At 35.6% G+C, this 14,931-nt stretch overlaps 1 protein-coding gene across 2 annotated transcripts in view; it reads right to left on the reverse strand.

Annotated features, from left to right (window-relative positions):
- Positions 1 to 3,890: 3,890 nt before the first annotated feature.
- Positions 3,891 to 14,931, reverse strand: part of LOC140450276 (probable ATP-dependent RNA helicase DHX35) — a 332,996-nt gene continuing 321,955 nt past the window's right edge. For both annotated transcript variants that reach the window (XM_072543802.1, XM_072543803.1), the window contains 2 exons: positions 11,462 to 11,615; positions 3,891 to 4,029 (listed from right to left, as the gene is read on the reverse strand). In XM_072543802.1, coding sequence (XP_072399903.1) covers positions 3,906 to 4,029; positions 11,462 to 11,615 — 278 coding nt within the window. In that variant the 3' untranslated portion in view covers positions 3,891 to 3,905. The remainder of the gene's footprint in view (positions 4,030 to 11,461; positions 11,616 to 14,931) is intronic.

Below are 14,931 nucleotides of genomic sequence, written 5' to 3' on the forward strand. Positions count from 1 at the left end.
TTTGTCCTATTCTGTCTCTTCGTGTCGTTCTATTTATACACATATATTTCGTCTTCTCTTCATTAATCTTCAGCCCTACTTGTTGCTCCTTCCACCTTGTTGAAGATGTCTTTCGTGGATAGGATGGAGTCTCCAACGAGATCTATGTCATCTGCATATGCGAGTAATAGCTTGGGACCTTGAACCGATAGCAATTCTGTTTTTATTTCGGCCGACCTCATGGCTTTCTCTAATACCAGGTTAAAAAGTAGTGGAGATAACGCATCACCCTGTTTGAGTCCATTGTTGATTTCAAAGCTGCCAGACAGTTTATTATTTACACATACTTTAGATATTCCACCCTCCATACAGACTTTGGTCATCCGAATGAGTTTCTTTGGTATTGAGAACTCCGCCATGGCATTCCATACTTGGCTTCTTTCTACGCTATCATATGCCTGTCGAAAATCTATGAAAAGATTGTGTATGGGTCTGTTATACTCCCATCCCTTTTCTAGAAGTTGTCTCAGCGTGAATAGTTGATCTATTGTTGATCTGTTTGCCCTAAAACCGGCTTGATATTTGCCTAGGACATTTTCAGCATAAGGGATTATTCTACTAAGAATGATGTTTGAGAGGGTTTTATATGCCATGTTTAGGAATGAAATTTCTCTATAATTCGCGCATTTTGTTTTGTCCCCTTTTTTGTGGATGGGCACTATTATGTTTTCCTTCCATCGTGCTGGTATCCTTTCTTCTAATCATATGTGCGTTATTAGCTGGTGGATTTGGCGATGTAGTGCGTCTCTCCCATATTTCAGAAGTTCTGCTGGTATCTCGTCCATACCCGGCGCTTTGTGATTTTTCAGCTTATTTAAGGCCTCTTGGGTTTCTTCAAAGGAGGGATTTTTGACGGGCATGTCCGCTGTGATATAGATCTCTTCTTTGTGCTGTTCTTCCTGTATGATGTTTAGGAGGTCCCTAAAATACTCTTTCTATTTTTCAGTTACTTCTTTACCGTCGATTATCATACGGCCTTGATTGTCTCTCAGTGTATGGATGGAATTGGTTCTATGTCCTCTTTTCTCAGAGGAGATTGCTTTATAGAATTCTCTGTAGCCTGGTTTGGGCCGGTCTCTCTCCATAGCTTCATATTTTTGTTGTTCATAATTTCTTTGTGCGTATTATTTTTCTTGTTTCTTTTCGGCAGTCGTCATATTCCTTTTTACTTTGGTCTGTTTGCAGTTGTATCCAAGTCTTCTTTACTGTTTGTCTTTTTTCCAGCTGTTTCCGACAATCCTCGTCATACCATGTTTTTGCCCTCTTCTGCCTACTCCTTCCAAAGATCTTGTCCGCTGTCTTGGTTATTATTTTGGCAGTCGTTTCCCATAGCTGTTCTATATCATTGTATTCTCTTTCAGAGTTCAAGGTTTGTTTAAGTTGTTCTCTATAGTTTTGTAGTTTCTCTGTACTGTGCATTTCGTCCATGTTCCATTTGTGGCTAGATATTCTGAATTTGACTTTTGCTCTGACTAAGTAATGATCTGTGTCTCCGTCTATTCCTCTCAGGCTTCTTACGTCTATAATATTGTTCCCATGACGGGCATCTACAATGATGTGGTCAATTTGGTTGCCCGTAATATGGTCGTTTGAGACCCAGGTTTGCTTATGGATGTCTTTATGCGGAAACATGGTTGACTTTATACAGTGGTCCTTAAGTAATTGTACAAACAGAAATAGTAGATTCTACACTTTAAAATATTATGATTTAAGCCAACCTGCTTTAATAAAATGTTGGTATTAAAAAAGATACATTTAAAGTTGAAATTAAAAATTTTATGTTTCTATATTAAATGTTTCTTTATTTTTATACATCTTCTTCACGTGCCATCTCCGCGATGGAGGTTGGCAATCATCATGGCTATTCTGATCTTAGATGCTGCTGCTCTGAATAGTTCAATTGATGTGCATCCGTACCATTCCCTCAAGTTACGCAACCATGAGATTCTTCTTCTTCCTACACTTCTCTTGCCCTGGATTTTCCCTTGTATAATCAATTGAAGTAGGTTGTATCTCTCATTACGCATAACATGTCCCAGGTATTGCAGGTATTGCATTTTATACATAAACATTCACAAACATGGAAGTTATATTACTTATAACTTTCATTTTTGTGGATGTTTATGTATAAAAATTTATAACTGAGGGCTTTAGGTATAAGAAATTATAATTTGATGCATACTTTGATGTAGCCGATAGAGGGCTGCACATATGTGGCTTGATTTGCGTTTGACGCAACACATGGAGTTGGTTGAAGCCCATATTATAAAATAACAAAACAACAAAATAATAAAAAAAACCTTATTATCTGTGAAAAACATTGGTATATAAAGTTCTAGAATCTAAATTTAACTCAAATAATAAATAGGTAAAAAACCAACAGCATAAAATCTTTTCTTTTTTTTTACTTTTAAGTGTAACCAAATTTTGAATAAAATAAAAGTGATAAATTATTTTTCTATTCATTGAAAAAGATTTAAATCAAAACTATATGACCAAATACATATTCTGTAAGTATACTTAATTTCAGATAGTCGCTTTCACAATTTATACAAACAAAAAAAATTCCAAGATCACCAGCACAAGCTTTGTGTGCCCACTTTTTGCAACTACTACATTGTATCCACTTTTCTGATGAAGCGCTATTTTGATATGTGTTTTTAACCCTCCGAGTTGATGTCTTTAACAACTTTCTTCTTTTTTGTTTCTTTAATACTGCTTTCTTATCTGGGCAAACGTTTCTCTTAAGAGTTTTACTATTATTCTGGCTGCAAGCCTTTCATGGAGTACCAGAGAAGAGTAGAAGCTGAAATAAATGAAAAAAAGCAAGGAAAAGACAAAAGCTTGAAGAAAAAGAAAAAAAAAGCACCTATCATCACGAAGAAAAATGCAGAATATGATGGCAAGAGAACAGAAAAAATTAGAATTTCAAAAGCTATGAAATTAAACCTAAACATTGAGAATGAAGAAAAACAAAGAGGAGAGATAGATGAAGCAAATAAAAAAGAAAACGAAATTTTAAACAAAAATGTCGGTTCTGGGACAAAAACAGGTGAAAGAACTAGAAAGCCGAAAGCTAACAATTCTATGAATTTAAAGGTGACGACTACGTCATTGTAGTTTACGAGGAGAAACATTTTCCAGGAGTGAGTAGTAGAAGAAATAACAAGATAAATTCAAAATCAAAGGTATGGAATAAATAGAATATCATTATCAAAAAATTGTTTGTTTAATTGCACCGCCTCAGTACATTAACAAAAGGGGTACCTGAGATAAATAGTTTGTAGGTCTTTCATAGCTCTTTGCTCTTATGCAATAAATAAAAAAAAACTTATACGTATTACACGTATGTACATCGTTTTATTTTATTTAGTTTTCTATGCCTCTTCTATATAAAAATTATTTTTTTATGCTTCTGTAGGAACTTCCTTTTATTTGGACCTGTCTACTCAGAGCACTTGTAGCAAGGCGACATCGAATCTACTCGTAGCAACAGTAAGTTCTTCCGAAGCTGCGTTACTGTGCTGAAAGTTCCCCTATAGTACCTTGATTGGAGTCATTGAGACTTATTTGGGAGCAATAAAATATCCGTGCCTCTCTATTCGTTTCTTTATATTTTAGTTTATCGACCCAGAAGAGTCACCCATTTCTGAGTCCTTTTCTGAAACATCCGTTTTTACTTTTGCCTTTGTGTTCATTTTAATTCCACGAGTTGGTACGAAATGACGTCAGGCACAGCAATGCACCCAAAGTTATAATCTGGGCCATAATCTCAGAGTTCGACAATTTTCTGGGAAGAGTGAGATGTACAACAAAAAGGGTCTTAAATTATAAGAAATAAGAAACACAATTGCAATATTTTATATTTATTCATGGAATGTTGTTTTGTGGTAAAAATGAGGAGCTAATTCTAATAACCAGTCATTTTCAATCACTGTCAAGTCTTTCATATACAATTTTGTTGTATGCACTACTTGGCAAAATAAAATCCTAAAAATAAAGATATAAATTAGACATGGAAAGGATTTGCATACATATTATAAAACTATAAATAAAAATAATAGTGTATAATAAACAATCACAAAAGTTATATTTTTGGCATAAAGATAGGAAAATTAGAGATTTAATATATTGTAAATTTTAAGTTTTATATTGCGTTCTGAAACTGTTTTTGTGTCGCATGTCAAGTTAAATATTAGATCAAAGTGCCCAATTCCGGAGCCCGCATACTAAAGCGGACCCCTAGCCTTCTTGGTAAGTTTTAATTTAAATCGTGGTGGCAATGAGTGCAAATGGTTTATTATGAGTCATAGTCATATAGTTCCATGACTTAGGCATTATGCAGACGAAGCGTATCATCATAGATGCGTATAAGTTTCGTCATGCAGCGATGATTCCTTTACGCCTAAAAATCCGCAAACGATTTGATTTGCAAGCGGCATGTGATCGTCTTGTTTTAAGGTTTTCCATGTTTTTGTAGTAGTTGCAAAGATGTCAAGTGATGAAAAGGACTTACTTTTGTTAAATTATCTTCGCCACCGCAAAAAAAAGAAATTTTGGAAATTTTGCGTGCATCCGTATATCTACAAAAACTACAACAGAAGGTTATTTATTGCCGCCAAAGAGTTGTCGGAAGATGACTCTAAATTCCACACATTTTACAGAATGTCTAAAAATACATTTAAAGAATTGGTGTTAATTGTAGGTCCTTCCATTCAAAAGCACAATACTAACATGCGTGAGTGTGTTAGTTCAGAAGAAAGACTTATGATAACACTTAGGTAAGTAAAAGACGTACTATATCTAGGTATATTTATTAATAAAATATTACATTAATATTTGTAAGAAACTATGTTGTTGCATATTGGTCGAATGAGGAGAAATGTCATCAGTAGTAACTGTGCTGCAATTACTTCTATGAAATGAAGTTGTGGCAACATCATTGGGCGAAGAATCGGGTGTGCCGACTGTATTCATTGAAAATCCACTTAAGGTGTGTGATGCTGATTTGTGGTGGTGATAGTCTATTCTTGAAGTATCGTGTATCGGAAAGTGTTGAGTTAGATTATTTTGTTCTTGTTGTCTGATTAACTGTTCGATTAACGTTAGAGTGTGTATTTTGAACGTTCGTAAATTTTTGTCAGATAGGCTTTTTGCGTCAGGTAGTAAACTTAAAAGAAACATCTTTCGATCATCATCTTGTGATTCCAGGGTATTCCTATCTTTTTTTTTTATTTACATGTTGTAAAACTGCTTGATCAACAGCGTCACCTTGTCTAATAAATTTTTTTTTGTCTCTGGCTAGAAATAGTTTCCTGAACACGTTTTGATGATTCGATTACTGAACTGTTATTATTTTCTTCAGTAATATTTTCAGCTATGTTTTCGTTTGACGGTGCTTGAGATGATTCGTCTTCATCTGGCTGCGTCAATACTTCAGTGTCTGGTAGCGAAATATTTCCAGTATTTTCTAAATGTTGGACCGGTCTTATATATGACAATACAAATTGCATAACGTCGTGCAAGTAGTAAGGTTTTTTTTGCTTTTGCTGAAGAGTCAGATGGGGATGATTTTAGGCTCCGGACAAACCCATTGCGAATGTTCTTCCATTTTTCTTTACAATCAGCCCCTGCAAAGAGTAAATATTGTCAGAGTATGTATACAAGCTAAAATTCAGTGGTTATACATCTTCACTTTTGTTTTTTGTTTTAACATATAACTGGCTATAATTAATCCAATGGTACGTTACGTCTATAAAAATATAAAGCTAGGGCAGCAAATGTGCAGCCAGTAGCTAAATACCTGAAACAAAAAACAAAAGTGAAAATGTATAACAACTGAATTTTAGCTTGTATACATATTCTAACAATATTTACTCTTTGTAGAGGCTGATTGTAAAGAAAAATGGAAGAACATTCGCAATGGGTTTATCCGGAGCCTAAAATCATCCCCATCTGACTCTTCAGCAAAAGCAAAAAAAACCTTACTACTTGCACGACGTTATGCAATTTGTATTGTCATATATAAGACCGGTCCAACATTTAGAAAATACTGGAAATATTTCGCTACCAGACACTGAAGTATTGACGCAGCCAGATGAAGACGAATCATCTCAAGCACCGTCAAACGAAAACATAGCTGAAAATATTACTGAAGAAAATAATAACAGTTCAGTAATCGAATCATCAAAACGTGTTCAGGAAACTATCTCTAGCCAGAGACAAAAAAAATTTATTAGACAAGGTGACGCTGTTGATCAAGCAGTTTTACAATATGTAAATAAAAAAAAAAGATAGGAATACCCTGGAATCACAAGATGGTGATCGAAAGATGTTTCTTTTAAGTTTAGTACCTGACGTAAAAAGCCTATCTGACAAAAATTTACGAACGTTCAAAATACACACTCTAACGTTAATCGAACAGTTAATCAGACAACAAGAACAAAATAATCTAACTCAACACTTTCCGATACACGATACTTCAAGAATAGACTATCACCACCACGAATCAGCATCACACACCTTAAGTGGATTTTCAATGAATACAGTCGGCACACCCGATTCTTCGCCCAATGATTTTGCCACAACTTCATTTCATAGAAGTAATTGCAGCACAGTTACTACTGATGACATTTCTCCTCCTTCGACCAATATGTTACAACATAGTTTCTTACAAATATTAATGTAATATTTTATTAATAAATATACCTAGATATAGTATGTCTTTTACTTACCTAAGTGTTATCATAAGTCTTTCTTCTGAACTAACACAATCACGCATGTTAGTATTGTGCTTTTGAATGGCACAACCTACAATTAACACCAATTTTTTAAATGTATTTTTAGACATTCTGTAAAATGTGTGGAATTTAGAGTCATCTTCCGACAACTCTTTGGCGGCAATATATAAACTTCTGTTGTAGTTTTTGTAGATATACGAATGCACGCAAAATTTCCAAAATTTCTTTTTTTTGCGGTGGCGAAGATAATTTAACAAAAGTAAGTCCTCTTCATCACTTGACATCTTTGCAACTACTATAAAAACATGGAAAACCTTAAAACAAGACGATCACATGCCGCTTTCAAATCGAATCGTTTGCGGATTTTAAGGCGTAAAGGAATCGTCGCTTCATGACGAAACTTATACGCCTCTATGATGATACAGTCTGTCCCAAACCCTTCTTTCAGTGCGTCACTAATTTTGACGTCATATAGGATTTTAAGAATGTCGAGAATTATTGCATGACATTTTAGTTAAATCTGACAGTTGCAGGATCGTAATCTCTCTTTTTCTAATTGAAAATAGAGAGTAAACATTTTATTTTAACAGACCTAGAATATTGGGCGAAAATCTGGAAGACGAGCTAGAATATTGTTATGCAATGGAAGCATCGTTTTTTGGACTCACTAGAAGTGATTTAAGATGAATGCCTGAGAGGTGACCCAAAGAAATGGCATTAATCATCCATTCAAAGAATAAATAGCTGGTAAAAAGTGGGCCAATCTATTTCTTAAACGGCACAAAACAAAACTGTCAAAAAGAAAGCCCACTGGAACATCTTATAGCAGAACTCTTGGGTTCAATAAGGAAAATACGCAGAAAGTTTATGAACTTCTGGAGGATTTGTACATTAAAAATTAATTTACTCCTGATCTTCTTCTTCTTCCTTTGCCCTATCTGTTTCGGACGTTGGCTATTAACAAGGCTATTTTGACTTTGTTTACGGCACCTCTGAACAGTTCGGTGGATGTTAGTCCGAACCATTGTCGCAGGTTATGCATCCATGAGTGTCGTCTTCTTCCCGGTCCCCTCCTACTGTCGATTCTTCCTTGGACTATTAACTGTAGCAGCCGGTACTTAGTATGCCTCATGACATGTCCGAAGTACTCAAGCTTCCGTTTCTTTACGGTGACGATTATTTCTTTGCTTTTGCCTATTCTCTGCATTACTTCCACGTTAGTGATGTGGTCTGTCCAGGATATCCGAAGAATACGGCGATATATCCACAGCTCAAAGGATTCTAGTTTCTTCAGGGTGGCTTCCGTTGTGGTCCATGCCTCTGCTCCATAGAACAAGACCGGGAAGACATAACACTCCTGATAGAATCTAATAACGTAGACGAGAGCGGAATCAATGTGGTACAGTCTAAAATACCCAAAGTTATAGACTGAAAGGTAAAAGACAGGTTACTGCCCTGACATCAGGAGAACGTGGAGCCCTTATCACGATTGTTGCTTGTATGAATGCCACTGGCTCATTCGCCCTCCTTTAGTAATTTTTCCGAGAAAAAATATGAGTGAACAATTGAAAAAAGGAGCTCCATCAGGAACAATTTTTGCAGCGCATCCTTCAGGTTTGATTCAAATCAACTCCTTCACTCAATGGTTTAAGCACTTTATCGACTTTGTCCATCCTACAAAGGAGAAACCTGTGCTGTTACTTTTAGATGGCCATTATAGCCACACTCAAAATATTGGAGTGATCGATTTGGCAAAAACACACCATGTTACCATTGTTACCATACCACCTCACTCCTCATACAAACTTAAACTGATTCTTCAAAACTTATTACAGTGAAGAAATAAGGCAGTGGTTAAGAAACAATGAACGGCCACTTACAGCTTATGATGTAATGGAGATCTTTTTGCAAAGCATACATTAAATGCCAAACAGCTGAAATTGCAATCAATGGGTTTAAAGCCACAGGTATATATCCACCGAACAAGGAGCTGACAAGAAGCAAACAAAATGCGAGATTCATCTTTCTACGAATCCATGTCAAAGCAAAAACGGCAGATAAAGAAAGCTTTGCAGGGATCAGTGAACAATGTGTTATGACGATAGATGAATCACAAGTTAATGCAGAGTTTGAACCGAATCAACCGTCAACATCTTCGGCAGGTCAGGGCAATCCTGTGTTACCATCAACATTTGACAATCCTCATAGTCCAAAATCGTCTATGATAAGCCCGTTCAAGATCACTCCAATTCCAAAAATCAAAAAAAGGACCACTAATAGGGGACGGAAAGCCTGCAGTTCAACAATCATCACATCTTCTACTCATAAATCCAAGTTGATGGAATCTAAAAAAGCTAAAGTAGCCATGAAAACTGAAAAGGTTTCAAAAGCAACCGCGACAAAAAAGGTTTTTCGGCAGCAGGATCTTCTAGAAAATGGGAAAGAGATAGTAAAAAGATATCTAAATTTTGAGACAAATATAAAAGAATCAGACACCGAAGTTGAAATCAGTGTCTCTTCTGGAACATCTGAATTGGACATTATTCCGAGAATGTCACCAGCTAAAGAGGATGACGCTTTGTGCATGTTTTGTGACAGAAAATATTCGGAAGATTGTAAAGGAGAACTTTGGGTCTTGTGCATTATGTGTTCGTTGTGGGCCCATGTGGATTGTGCTGGGGCTGATAAAGATGCCTATATCTGCGATTTTTGTAGATAAATAATTAATAATTGTCCTAAATATTTTTGTATATTTTATGTATTATATTGGAATTGGAATTGTTGCAATATACTTATATTTAGAAAGTTGATCATGTTTTCTCTTATTTAATACTTTTTTAAATTATTGCTACAACTTTATTAATAATTTTTAAGGGGGTCCACTTTTAGCAACTATTTTCCGAACTCACCAAACGCTGGATTTTGGAAAATACTATTATTAATGAAAGTTGAATATAAATGATTCAAAACATTATAAAGTAAATGGTATGTACTTTTATATTTTTTTTTGCTATTTTTCATACACATGAACTGAAAAACAAATGGGGGTCCAGTTTTAGACATTTTCCGGGCAATTCGCATTTTAGTGCACTCTAACCTAACCAAGCTCTTATATGACAATTAACATACTCTTAAATGGTGTCAGAGTTGCCAAGTCTCCAGTTTTTTCATACTCTCACATAATATTATAGAAATGCATATAAAAATTAATAGATTTTAGTTAATTAAAGATAATCAAATGCATATACACTTTATCTAATTTATATAACGAGGCACGTCATCGGCGTCATACCCTGTGACGTCACATGATACCAACACGAAATATTTAGGGTGTAGGTGTGTTCTTTTTTAGAATCACTTTACCGAGTACACTGGCATTACAGCCACTAGACATATTTTATTATATACGCGTAGAAATAATGTTTAAAGATTTCTATTCATGTTAACTTAAAGAAATATACAATAATATGTTTCATTTAATTTGTATAAATGCATTATAAAGCGTTTTTATGAAGAACATTTGTTCGGAACACACTGTAACTGTAATCGAACGAAGGTGATATTTTGGCATAAATTGGTAACACTTATTTAATAGTTGCGGTGTTGACACTTTAGTTTTGTTTTTATTATTTACTATTAATTAAACTATGTTGTTTTTTAAACAAGCGGCTCAAATTGTTTTTAACAAGATTATTTTTTAACTCTTGTATTGTTTCTATTTATTTACATGAAATATTAATTTGTTTTGTTGTATAATCCACTTTTGCAATAATTATGTGACCTATTTGATTTAAAATGGATTCAGGATTTTTTTATACTTTGGCAACTATGTCAACTTCAATCTCTGACGTAGATAATGACGTAAATCGTTATCTAAATTAGATGGACTGTACAATAAAATGTATTAAAATGATATAAAAAATTAATAGTATTAATTAAATTACCGTATATAATAGAAATGCATTGAAATTATATAAAAATTCATAGATTTTAGTTAAATTAAAGATAATCAAATGCATATACAATAAAATTGATTACAATGATATAAAAAATTAATAGTATTAATTAAATTACCGTATATAATAGAAATGCATTGAAATTATATAAAAATTCATAGATTTTAGTCATAACACAAATTATAATTTCGTAAAAGTAACTTATATTTTAAACCTTCGTATACATTTTACAAAAAAAATATGGCAAGTTTTATACTTATTTAAAATTTGTAGCTTCTCATAACACAAATTATTATTTCGTAAAAGTAACTTTATATTTGTAACATTCATATACGTATTTTACTAAAATAAATACGGCAACACTGTGACGCGGTGCCTTGAGGAAATATTTGGTTAGGTTAGAGTGCACTAAAATGCGAATTGCCCCATTTTCCTCTATATTTATATGTGATTAAGCCACAACTGATTGTAATGAAAATTACATTTTTAACTACTGTTTGACGTTTCGATTTCTACTCCGGAAATCGTTTTCAAAAAAGATTATTTAAGAATTGTTTGAAAAGAATACATATAACCAGGTTATGTTTTTCAAAACTGACGGTTGACTTAGTTGGCCTCGATATTGTAGGCAATACATGCTTTTAGTTTTAACTATATTGACAAAATCGCCAAGTTTCGAGCTATATTTGACGAATAGTAACTTAAATACAATTTACATATACATACCATTGTGGTTGAGGCATAGTATACAAAACGCTATCAGGATGGACAAAAAGTTCAATATCTCCTCTGATTGTTTTGTAAACACCACTGTGGTGTAAATAGGCAGCATTTGGGAACAGACCTTTCACCAAACATTTTCGAATAGTTTCTGTTGACCCTTAAAAAGAAAAAAAGTGATAGGAAAAGAAAATATAAAAATATAAACGAAACTAACAAATAACAACGGAAACATAATAGTGGAACTGGGATAAAATATGAACAATGTTGAGAAATATAAAGAAACTTGTTCTTTTTATCTTATAATTATATGCTAATAGGTATATTCGTTTCTCGCCAACCACTGGTTCTGATCATGCGCATTTAATAAATGTTAACACACATAAGCCTCCTTTTTATAAAAGGTATAATTTTGTAAAAATATGTATTCGTGGGAACACGGAAGGAGCCATCCTGAGTACTGATTTTTATGGTATTCTTCCAATACCAAGCATGACCAAAAAAGACCGAGCTCGAGATGTGTAAAACTTCTAAATGTGACATACACAGAATATGGAGAAATGCGTATAACCTCGACTTTCCATTCGCAAGTGGCGTCTGAACGTATCTGCAATACTCAAAACGACAGAAATCCCGTTTCGACGGGATTTCTGTCGTTTTAAAGTCCAATTTTAAAAAAGCCAAAAGACAGATACGCTGCCGAGTTAGACCGCGCACTGGGAAACATCGAAGCTACCCCAGCAACTTATGATGCTTTCATCGAAATAGTTCGAAAATCCTCCTGAAGGCACATTTCAGAGGCTGTAGATAATTATACGTCCCGGGCCTTAACGGCGAAGGACGCGACCTACTAAGTAAATATCAGAGACTGTTCGAAACCTATCCCTTTAGTGAGGAAACCATAGAATGCGGCGAAGAACTTATGAAGACCATGAGTGACGGGAGGTACCGAAAGTGGATAGAGACGTTGGAGAAGATGGATATGACATAGCAGTAAGACATAGTGCAATCTTGTCAATAAATTAAACTGTAATAAAAAATCTGTGACAACCTTTAGTCAAGTTACACCAGACCAAATCGCCCATCAAATACTAGTCAATGGAAAACCCAGTCAGAGATCATGCCCGGACAGCCAAAAAAATACTGCCATGCTGACAACTAAGCACGAAAAGTGTACTTACTTGCCCTTTCACATTAAAAGAACTAAATATTGGTATCGGATGCATGAAGGACAGCAAGGCAGCGGACGAGGGCGACCTATGTACGGAACAGTTCAAGAAGTTTGGCACAGGCACGAAAAGGTGGCTGCAAGAATTGTTTAACCGATGTGTCTCTTCACTCCAAATACCCAAAATCTGAAGGAAAACGAAAGTTATGGCCTGCTAAAACCAGGGAAACCTGCCGATGTTACCAGTAGTTGCAGGCCAATCTCTTTATTATGCCACCTGCACAAACTTTACGAAAGAATTCTACTAGAGAGCGTGAAGTCAATTCTCGAGCCTCGTCTAATTCCCGAACAGGCTGGATTCAGACCGGAAAAGAACTTTACTAGCCAAGTCCTACATCTTACTAAACAGATAGAACAGGGCTCCCAAGACAAACTAATTACATGGCGTTTGTAGACCTAACCGCAGCGTGTGGCACTGTCAGTCATAGAATACTCCTTTAAAAGGTGAGAGCATTAACAGGAGATAAAAAATTCACAAGCGTCGTAAAATCATTGCTTGAAAACAGGAGATTCTACGTCTCCTTTGAGGGGAAGAAAAGTCGCTGGCAGAACCAGAAAAATGGCCTAGCGCAGGATGGGGGTACTATCACCCATGCTGTTTAACGTTTACATTAACGACCAACCAATCATTCAAACTGCCGAGCACTTCCTGTATGCTGACGATCTTGCTTTGGCCGTATAGGACAGAGCCTTCGAAGGAGTCGAAATCAGGCTCGATGAAGCACTTAGAGATCTAACAATTTACTATGATAGGAACTCGCTAAAGCCTAACCCACCAAAACCCAAGTCTGCTCTTTCCATCTAAGATCGAGAGAGGCAAAAAGAAAGCTAAAGATCAGATGGAACGGACAGCAACTGGAACACGCGGAGCATCCGATATACCTCGGAGTAATGCTGGACAGAACACTCACATATAAAGCACACTGCCAAAAGTCCGCTGTGAATTACAGCAAAGGCTCTCAGCTTCCCCACGGGCGAGTATGCATACCCTGTCTAGGGTAGATCGGCATACGCTAATAAAGTGGACGTGGCTCTAAACGAAGCATTCTGAATAGCAACAGGATGCCTAAAAGCAACGCCACTAGAGAAACTATATCAGTGTGCAGGAATCGACAGACCGGACTTACGAAGACGAACCACGGAGTACACCGAACGCTTCAGGTAGTCATTTGACGACAGACATGTGATGTTAAGTGCGGAAGAGCACTCAGACGATGACCTACGGCTAAATCCAGGAAAGATTTTCTCATTGGTGTTCCTGTGGAACCTCCAGACTGATATCAACCGAAACCAGACACACCGAGTTATTTGAAATGCGATTGGAAGACATGGACAGTACTGAATCAAATGAGATCGGGCATGGTTGCTGTGAAGGCCAAAACAGCAAGATGGAGCCAGCTCGATGAAAATGTCACCTTATGTACATGCGGCCAACGATAGGACATGGAACACCTGCTCCAGTGAAACAAACGATGGACGACCTGTGGAAGGCCAACACCAAGGCTGTAAATTGTGCCTGATTCTGAGCCGAACACTTGAAATGATCACGTTTGGACATGAAAACTAAAAGTAAGTAAAAAATATGCAAAAATGGATTATATAAAACTGTTTTAAAACGTTTTTACACCCATACATTATGTGACTGTATGCATATTTTTATCAAATTGAATTGACAATGCTTCATGGTCATGGACATCGGTCAACCGACCGAAAACATTTGGATTAATTATAAATAAATCATTTTGGATATTTTTACAGAAATATACCTTTTACAAAAATGAGTGTTTATACTACTTTTACCATATTTAATATATGGTATGCAGCCAACCACCGGAGTCTATTTTCCGTATTGATGTTAATCCATAAGACCATTCTGATCATGCGCAAGAAATCAATGTATGTTGACATTTATTGACTGCATGATCAGGCCAGTTAGGTAGTTAGAACAGCCCTCAACAATAAACGAATATACTGATAAGTAAGTGAAATTTAAAGTGATATTCTTGTAATGATAAGTAACTCCCATCATACAGATAAATGAGTGTTGAAGTTTATATTATTCTTCTTGCTCTTGATTAGCTTGGTACCAACATCAGTGATGATACAGCTCTTAGAGAGCTTCGACCTTTTCAAGTTCCTTGCTCCATACTGTTCTGTTTTGTGCTTGGGTTTTCCAGTTGCAAACACCAATATTGACATCTTTTAGACGGATTGTAGACGGATTTCCTTAGTAATATCGTTTCAACCA

Source organism: Diabrotica undecimpunctata, chromosome 9, assembly GCF_040954645.1.
Source record: "Diabrotica undecimpunctata isolate CICGRU chromosome 9, icDiaUnde3, whole genome shotgun sequence".
In the NCBI taxonomy this organism is placed as follows: Eukaryota; Metazoa; Arthropoda; class Insecta; order Coleoptera; family Chrysomelidae; genus Diabrotica; species Diabrotica undecimpunctata.